Raw genomic sequence first — 9,841 nt, 5'->3', positions numbered from 1 at the left:
ATGGCCCAGGCCAGGCGGGAGGCTGAAGCTCTCCGTAACGCCGAGCGGCACCGTGAGCGACACGCTCAGCAAGGAGAGGAGGAACCTGAGGCGCTCGCGGAACGGCAGAGACAACGAGATCGTGAGCGGTACGCCGCACAGGACGCTGAAGAGAGGGAGGCGCACGCCGAGCGTGAGCGACAGCGGCGCGCTGCCATGGATGATGCAGAGCGGCAGGCGGACGCTGAACGTCAGCGACAGCGGCGGGCTGACATGCCCGACGAGGTACGTGACGCGGAACGGGCAGCTAATGCGAGGGGTCACATGGAGGGGCGCCGCAGGGCCGACCGGGCCAATCGAGCCGCCTGTGACGCCGACTCTGTGCTGTCCGGTCGCCAGCCGGTGGCCAGGCTTGACACGGGGGCACGCGACACGGTATGTCCGCACTGCGGCGCCCTCCTCTGGCGAGAGGAGCGGGCCACTCTGTGCTGTTCGGGGGGAAAGGTAAACCTTGATCCCCTGCCGGCCCCGCCACCGCTGCTCCGTGACCTGTGGACGGGTGACACGCTGGAGGCACGCACATTCAGGCAGCACTCCCGGCGCCTGAACACGGCGCTGTCTCTGGCGTCTATGATGACGAGAGAGGTGAGACCGGCGGACGGTGGGTACGCACCATCAGTGATCATACAAGGTAGGTTGTATCACCGCGTCGGTCCGCTGCAGGCCAGAGACGGGGAGCGGCCGTCGTTCGCCCAGATTTACGTAAATGACCCAGACTGTGACGACCCGGCGGCAGAGGCCGCCCTTCGCCTCGGACATGTGCCGCTGCCCCGCGGCACCCGGGAGCCAGAGCGGGTGCGTCTACTGACGCTGCTCGAACAGCTGCAGGTACTGCTACGCCAGGTAAATCCCTATGTGCAGGACTTTATCCACGCCGCCGAGCTGCCGGAGGAGGAGGTTCAGCAGCAGAGACTGGTGGTAAGTGCCGACGCCCGCCCGGCCGACCAGCACCCCCGACGGTACAACCGCGCCGAGGGGTTCCGGGAGGTGGCCGTGCTGATGGACGAGGAGCCCGTCCACCAGGACATTGTGCTGCGTCGCCGTGCCGATGCCGAAGGCCCGTTCCTCCAGACGGTAAATGAGACACATCGGGCGTTTGAGGCTCTGCACTTTGTGCTCCTTCTGCCGTTTGGCACAGACGGCTGGCAGCCCGACCTACGGCAGGCGGTGGCAAACGGGCGCGGGGACGTGAGGGGCGTGACGCTGATGCAGTACTACGCTCATCGGCTGCAGCTGCGACCCGCTCTCGATGACTCACTGTTCCGCGCAGGACGCCTGTTTCAGGAGTACGTGTGCATGGCTTTTGCGCGCGTAGAGACCCAGCGTCTGCTGTACCTGGCTCGGAACCAGGCCGGCCTGCGCGCAGAGCTGTACCAGCGCCTACAGGACGCGCTGCCGGGGGACGCCGAAAGGGAGCTGGCCGGCGGAGACCGCGTCGGTCAGCGTGTCATCCTGCCGGCCTCCTTCACCGGCGGGCCCCGGTACTACCAACGCAGGTAAGCTTTCTACGAACACATGCCATTGCTTATAATGTAGAAATCAGCTGTTTGATTGCACTGGATAACCCGGGCCACTTGGGGGGGGGGGGCGTCTGAACACCCCATGCATTTTTTCGCGAATATCTTAAAAATAGCTGCTTTCGGGTCAAGGTCACTCAAGGTCAGGTCAACAGGCCACGTCAAATGATCTCACCTCGTAAGAAGTTTCGATGCCTGCAATAGGCATACCGAGTGTCTGATCGCCTTTGAAATTTCAGCGATTGATAAGGGCGACAATGTACAAAAGGAATATTTCGGAATTTTGATATAAGGTCAGTGAGCTAATGTCAGGTCATTTTTCCGAACTCTATTTTTAAATCGCCTGTTAGGCAGTTTTGGGGCCCTGTAGTCAGACCGTTGACTTTAGGTCAAATTTGAGAAAAGATTCAGAAATAGCGTTAATAATAGGGCTACTATTAGACGAGCTTTTCGAGGTGCTGTGGGTGTATTGGCTTCTGAGTCATTCGCCAGTTTGTTGAAAGTTTCCGACGTTTGACTGATAATGGGCAAAATTTAGCCTTCAATGACATTGATGACCTGACTTTGGCCTAAACAAAGAGTGACCGGAACATTTTGACGTTATTCGTCAGCCTTTCAACAGGATTTTTGTGATTTTTCATTTTCTCATTTTGGTGTTTTACATTTGTCTCGACGTTTCAGGTACCAAGACGCCATGGCCATAGTACGAGTGTACGGCCGGCCGACGTACTTCGTTACCTTTACCTGCAACCCAAACTGGCCTGAGATACAGGCGGCACTGCTGGAGGGGCAGGATGCACAGTCCCGCCCCGATCTGGTGGCCAGGGTGTTCCACCTAAAGCTGAAGGCTCTACTGAAGGAGCTCACCACCAGCGGTATCTTCGGACGCTGTGTCTCCATGCTGATGGTGGTCGAGTTCCAAAAACGAGGTAGGTAAACATTCAATCTTTGTCACTGTATTTTTTGTTCGGGGGGGGGGGGGGTCACAATAGCCAGCAGTCTCTTAAAAGGTCATCTTAGGTCATAAAAACACTATCGTTTTTCAACTTAAACCTTTGTGTAATGCGTGTTACAGCAATGGCAGCCGCATGGATTGTGTTAATTTCACCATGTAAAATCGATTAACCCGCGCCCTGCTGGGGGGTGGGTGGGATGTTTGACCCCCCCCCCCCTCCTGTGGTAATTTGGCACACCTCATCACACATCAATTCTACACATGTTGTGAAAATTTCAGACCGATATCATTAAAGGCCAGGTCACCAGGTCACTTGAAGTGACCTCACCTCCTAAAAAGTTTCATTTTCTGTCATAGCTGCACTGAGTGACCGATCGCTTTGAAACTTACAGTGATTACTGGCAAAAGTAATGTCGTGCAAGGCTTGAGTCAAAAGTTATTGCAGAAAAACTGTTACCGAAAAAAATCGGTTTTTTGGCAGGTTTTGCCCCTGCAGGCAAAACCGTTGAGGTTAAGTCAAAGCTGAGAGGATTACTCAGAAAGGGCGTTAATAGGGCTATCGAATGCGCTTTATGTCGTGCAAGGCTTGAGTCAAAAGTTATTGCAGAAAAACTGTTTCCGAAAAAACGTTTTTTTTTGCCAGTTTTTGCCCCGCGCAGGCGAAACCGTTGAAGTTAGGTCAAATCTGATTAGGATTATTCAGAAAGGGCGTTAATAGGGCTATCGAATGCGCTTTTCTGCGGCGCTGTAGCTCAATTGGTTCCCGATTTATGCGTTGGCTTCTTGGAGACTGTCGACATTCGACCCGAAAATCGGCGAAATTTTGCCTTCAATGACCTGGTGACATGACCTTTGACCTGACCAAAAAAGTGACCAACTTGATTTCGTCAATATTTTTGGCGCTCTTTCGAACGCCGCCTTCCGCGTATCGCTACGTGTCCCAGGAGCCGAGTTAGGATGGGGGTGTTCAAACCCCCCCCCCCCCCCAGCAGGGCGTGGAAATCCAAAGCCCCAGCCGGGCGCGGGTTAATATGTAACATTCTTTCCCCGTCAGGTCATGACCTTCACTTAAAGACATTTTTTTAAGTTCATATTTCATCTCAATCGGCTTTTGTGTTCCATTTCATTTTCAATGTTTATCTCTGTCGTTAACACATTAATGTTATCTTTACGGTCAAGTTATGCGTCGTGTAAATTTTCCGTATAGTGCATCTTATCAGGCACAGCGAGTGATTCCCTATGCATCGTTGGCTTAGCTAAAACATAATTTATTTTTCCTGCAGGTCTGCCGCACGGCCATATCCTGGTCATCGTCCGGCAGGAGGACCGCCCGCGGACTGCCGACGATGTAGACGCGGTGATCACGGCGGAACTGCCCGACCCGGCCAGGTCAGACCAGGCACGCCGCCTGCACGAGATCGTGGTGAGTACCATGGTACATCGCCAGTGCGGCGCCGCCAACCCGACAGCCGCCTGCATGGACGGCGGCCGCTGCTCCAAGGGCTTCCCCAAGCCGTTCGCCAACGAGACAGAGTGGCGGGATGACCATCCGTACCCTGTCTACAGGCGGCGACCAGCGGCCGAGGGCGGCCAGGAGTTTGTGCGTGACGGACGGCTCATCACCAACCAGTGGGTGGTACCCTTCTCTCCATACCTGTCCCTAAAATATGAGGCGCACGTGAACGTGGAGGTGTGCTGTTCGGTGCAGAGTGTGAAGTATCTTTTCAGGTACATCTACAAGGGCCCGGACCGCCAGATGGTGCGCGCTGACAACCTGATCGGCGGCGATGACGAGATCGCCGAGTACCAGGACATGCGCTCGATCGGCGCCAGTGAGGCCTGCTGGCGTCTGTTTGACGTGCCGATGAGCCAGCGGCAGCCGAACGTGGTCGCCCTACAGGTGCACCTCGAGGACCACCAGCTGGTGTACTTCGAGCCGGGACAGGAGCGGCAGGCGGCCCAGGCCGCCCGACGCACCCACCTCACCGCCTGGCTGGAGTATAACCGGGAGTCGGCCGCCGCCGACCCGGACTGCCGCCGACTGCTCTACCCGGACTTCCCGTCCCGGTACACCTGGCAGGCCGGCCAGAAGGTGTGGCGCAAACGGCGCCAACAGCAGGCGGCAGAGGCCATCGGCCGCGTGGTGAGCCTCTCACCGCGTCACGGCGACGTGTTCTACCTGCGCGTGCTGCTGCACCACGTCGCGGGGGCGGCGTCCTTTGAGGAGCTGCGCACCGTGGACGGCGTGGTCTGTGCCACCTATCGTGAGGCGTGCTGCCTGCGCGGCCTTCTGCAGGACGACCGCGAGTGGGAGGTGACGATGGAGGACGCGGCGCACGCACAGATGCCGGCTCAAATCCGGCGCCTCTTCGTGACGCTGCTGCTCTTCTGCGCACCAGCCGATCCGTCAGAGCTGTTCAGGCGTCACCTGGACGCCATGTCTGATGACTTCGGCCGCCGTCATCGCGACCTGCCGGACGAGCTGCGCGCTGCACTAACACTGGTGGACCTTGAGCGGCAGCTACAGCAGGCCGGCAAAGAGCTCCGAGACTTCGGTCTGCCGGAGGTGACGCCCGATCAGCGGGCGCGGGCGGCTGAGCTGCAGCAGGCCGCCGAGCTGCGCCAGCTGCCGCGGCTCATTCAGGAGGAGCTGGAGTATGACGCAGCAGCGCTCAGAGACCAGGTGGCCATCCAGCTGCCCACCCTGCTGCCGCCGCAGCGCCACGTCTTCGACCTGGTGATGACGGCCGTCGACGGGCGGCGTCCGCTGGCCGTGTTCGTGGACGCCGCTGGCGGCACCGGCAAGACGTACGTCTTCAACACGCTGCTGGCGGCGGTGCGCTCGCAGGGTCTGGTGGCGCTCGCCGTGGCCTTCAGTGGAATCGCTGCCACTCTGCTCGACGGCGGGCGCACTTATCACTCGCGTTTTAAGGCACCGCTGCAGGTGGACGCGACATCAACGTGCGCTATCAGCGCGCAGAGCCCGCTGGCGGAGCTCATCCGACGGACGGCGCTCATCGTGTGGGACGAGGCGCCAATGGCCCACCGTCACCATCTGGAGGCGTTCGACCGCACGCTGCGTGACGTCACTGGCAGCGAGGAGCCGTTCGGCGGAAAAGTCCTCGTGCTGGGCGGGGATTTCCGCCAAATTCTCCCAGTCATCAGGTAACTAACAACAACAGGCGTTCAGTGTGTATGAGAAAAAAGTATATACAAAAATAGCTGTGGTACGTTTGTTGTTATTAGTGTGTAATTGAATACGACTGATATAAGGCTCTTCGGCCCAATCGCATTATTGCAGTTTAACATGTGAAATAAGTCGTAGCCATGAACATTCAACCGCTATGCCTTCAAAACGTATTCACTGACTTATATCGATGCCAGCGTCGTAAACACACTGCCGCAGCGGATTGATCGTAGACCGCATGCTTTGTGGTTTCTTTAGCTTCGCCCTGGTGGGAGGAGCTTTTTGACCACACTCGCCAGTTTACACTCAGACTCGCCCACACAGTGAGCCCAGTAAAGAAATCTGGGATAAATTTGTTATGGCCGAAAATAAATCGCCTGTGCATCGAATGAGTTATTTCTTACCTCCGGTCACATAAGGTCAACGGGTCTCCAGATTAAGATTAAGACGGGTCATCCAGCAGTTTTTTTGCGATAACTTTAGCTAAACATGTTAGAGCGATGCAAACACGTTAGTTAGATGGATTCAGTTAAACGATACAAATCGACAGTTATGACACATGACCTTTACCGGTAGGGTCACGACCTCGACCCTAGGTCAGATTTTGTAGTCGGCCTTTTGAGGTGAGATTATACTTCATTCGACGCGTCTCAACGAGCGGAATGCGTCGCTGATAAAATCGACAATACAACCTTGATGAAAAAGTTTCGCAGAAAAACGTTTCCCGAAAAATGTTAACGCTTTAGTTTTTCCCCTGTGGCTTAGACCCCCACCAGGGCGCCGGCTAAGCAGCCATTTCTGAGCATTAGTGGCCGTCTCGGCGCGTTTTTATATGCATATTATTGTCCGTTTCAGGCACGGTACCCGCGCACAGGTGGTGGACGCCTGTCTGCGGCGGTCAGCGCTGTGGCGTCACTTCATTGTGGCGCCGCTGCTGGAGAACATGCGGGCGCGGCGGGCAGCCGGGCCGGACGGTCCAGAGCTGCGGGCGTTCTGTGACTGGCTGCTCGAGCTGGGAGAGGGACGCGCAGAGGGCCCCGAGGATGGGTTTGTTCAGCTGCCCCCGCACCTGGTGATGGACGCCGATATCGACGCTGTCATTGACTGGGTGTTTGATGACCTGGCAGGGCGACACGGCGACCGGGAGTGGATGGCGTCGCGGGCTGTGCTCGCGCCGCGAAACACTCGGGTCGACGAGCTGAACGCCGCAGTCACCGAGCGCTTCCCCGGAGAGGCCGTCCGCCTGCTGAGCGCCGACAGTCTGGTGGAGGAGGCCGAGCAGCTGGATATTCCACATGAGTATCTAAACACTCTGTGCGCTCCCGGCTTCCCACCTCACTGCTTGATGATAAAGCCAGGCATGCCACTCATGCTACTTCGTAATCTGTCCGCCACTGACGGACTGTGCAATGGCACGCGACTTATCGCTGGTCGCATCATCAGCCCGCGACTCATGGAGGCCACTATCGCCTGCGGCAAAAACGCCGGAAGGCAAGTGCTTATTCCACGGCTCCCACTCCAGCCCCCGGATGACGCGTTTCCCTTCCGCTGGGAGCGTCGCCAGTTCCCCGTGCGGCCAGGTTTCGCCATGACGGTGAACAAAGCCCAGGGGCAGACGCTCGGTCGGGTCGCGGTCTTTCTGGAGGAGCCAGTGTTCAGCCACGGGCAGCTGTACGTGGCTGCATCGCGGGTCGGCCGGCCGGCGGATCTGAGGATCGCGCTGCCCAGAGGTGGCCAGGGCGCAACACCCAATGTGGTGTACACGGAGGTGATGGGCCGAGGTGATGGCCGGTAGATCCACGGGTCGCAGAGGCGACGGGTAGCCAGAGCGCTACGAGCAACGTGGAGAGGAGGAGCGAGGAGCAACGAGGAGAAAACGGCCGGCCGACCGTGATGCAGGACGGATAAATCCTGGCGAGCCAATGCGCCGTCAAGTGGAAAATTTACACATTTAACATAATGCCGCAACTGGCTTTGGTGACCTCCAATGCGCGAGCGCAACTTATATTTTGAGGATAAATCAATGTATTGAGTGGCATGTTACAAAACATGTTTGATATGCTCTGATGATATATTTGATATTTGATGATATATTTTGATATTTGAGAGCACATCTAACAATGGGCGTTTGCCTCCAGCTATACAATCGGCTGCGAGTAGCACACACCGAGTACTTCTCGGGGGGCCTTATTGCCGCTGCCCACGGCCGCCGTGTCTTCCCTCACCAGAGGTGTGCGCTCTGCACCCGGTGAGGGGTCTCGGGCGTTAAATAGAGACGCAATCCGATGTGGCAGCCTCCACGCGGCGGGTTGCGGGGTAAAAGCTAATAGCCACACAGAGCGACACGTAAGTATTTCACTGTTGTATTCACTAGATTTGATTACGTTGCAGAAACCTGTCATGTACTGTCACCTGCACACTGCAGCTGCTTCCACTTTTTATCACGACATGACTTAGTGTCAGCCCCGCTGAAGACAAAAGGACGCACAAGCGCTGCGCTGGATTCTCCGACAGCATCTTCTCAGTCGCGGTGGTGACTGATACAACCAGCGTCTTACGGGTAAGGCAAGAAGTAAAGTATGGTTTGGTATGTGTTGAGTAGAGCTTCTGGGTAGGGTAGGGTAGTGTAGCGTATGGTAAGGTTGAGTGCATAAGCGGCCAGCATGCGAAAGACTCAAACAACCCGTAATCAGCACCAGCATACCATACACTTTAAAGTATCAAATTTCACCTAACTCATACAAATGAAAATATAACCTCATACATCAAACTAATGGCCCCATGAACAATGGCCATCGAAACGTACAGTTATCGCGTGTGTCCATCCATCAATCCTGGGTAGGGTAAGGTATTGTAGTGTATGGGTTTGAGTGCATAAGGGCCCAACATCCGAAATACTCAAACAACCCGGTAATCAGCACCAGCATACCATACAGTTCAATTAAAGCCAAATGTCAAACTTCACCTAGCTCATACAAATAAAAATATAACCGCATACACCCAAACTAATGCCCCCTCAAACGTATCTACCCAAACGTACAGTTATCGCGCAAACATGGCCATCTAGTCTATATTATGAATTATAACATGTCCGTGCGTCCATCCGTGTGTCATGACTTATGTGTCTTATTGCGCCTGCAAGGCGCCGCGTATCGGCGTGAAATTTGGCATGCCGAATCTGTGGGCGTGGGCGGCCTTTGTATTAAATTTTGGGGGTGATCGGCCCAGGGGTGCGCCGTCAGCACGCGCTCGCGTGCGCCATAGGGTTAACACAGGAAACGGCCAAAACGAACATCGGACGAAAACCGGCCGACACTGCTTGCTCCCCGCGCTAATAACTCTGCAACGGGGGGCCGCAGCGAAATGGGGTTGCCACCACTGGATAGAGGAGAGATGGGCCTAGCGTATTGATATGGTTTCATAGTATAGTACGCGCCACGTGCAAGACAGCACCCCCGGTTGTGAAAAATGACCGATTTCATGCATTGTGGGAAGAAAACCGATGCCGCTGGAAAACGGCTCGACGGAATGAAATCGGTGTTGTATCATTTTGCAGACAAATGTACGTGTAATAATAGGAAAGCAAATAAAAAGTGACGATCCGTACCATTTCTTTAATAATGAAAAATTAATTTGAAAATTTGATTTGCACGGAGCGCGATGTCCTTTACAACACCAAAACGTATTGAAAACGATGATAAATCGTTATGAAACCTACATATTCGGAAAGAGCATTCTTTTCTGACCAATATCCACCCAAAATATTATCGAAAAGTCAATAAACTTTTGGTGAAAATGACTCAAGCATGCGACCGTGTTTTGATAACGTTACGCGTATTTTCCGACGAAATCGATCGATGGCTTCGGCAGGCAGGCCCAGGCAGGCCATTGAACCTTTGACAACAAACGGTAGCGGAAGGCACCTCTCGCCAGGGGAATTCGCCAGTAAATAAAATAAATTTATTCTTGCAATAACTCAGCCGCTACCGGGCCGATTGTGCTGAATTTTGGGACTGTCAACGGGCACATATCGAACGACACATTACCATATGTAGGGTGCTAAATGCTAATGCACGTGCACACCTGGAAAGGAGCAGTTTCCTATCTCAAGAACGGCTGGGCCAATTTCTCTCAAACTTGGTG

The 9,841-nt window shown here is 55.2% G+C and overlaps 1 protein-coding gene across 1 annotated transcript; it reads left to right on the top strand.

Annotated features, from left to right (window-relative positions):
* Nucleotides 1-7,706, top strand: LOC122368642. Its single transcript, XM_043342794.1, has 4 exons — nt 1-1,535; nt 2,238-2,485; nt 3,795-5,676; nt 6,554-7,706. The coding sequence occupies exons 1-4, from the start codon at nt 1-3 to the stop codon at nt 7,491-7,493; spliced, it is 4,605 nt and encodes a 1,534-aa protein (XP_043198729.1). The 3' UTR covers nt 7,494-7,706.
* The last annotated feature ends 2,135 nt before the right edge of the window (nt 7,707-9,841 follow it).

Source organism: Amphibalanus amphitrite, unplaced genomic scaffold, assembly GCF_019059575.1.
Source record: "Amphibalanus amphitrite isolate SeventyFive unplaced genomic scaffold, NRLGWU_Aamphi_draft 000032F_arrow, whole genome shotgun sequence".
NCBI lineage: Eukaryota > Metazoa > Arthropoda > Thecostraca > Balanomorpha > Balanidae > Amphibalanus > Amphibalanus amphitrite.
The sequence above is the reverse complement of the archived record's forward strand: the minus strand, read 5'-3'. Positions and strand labels throughout refer to the sequence as shown.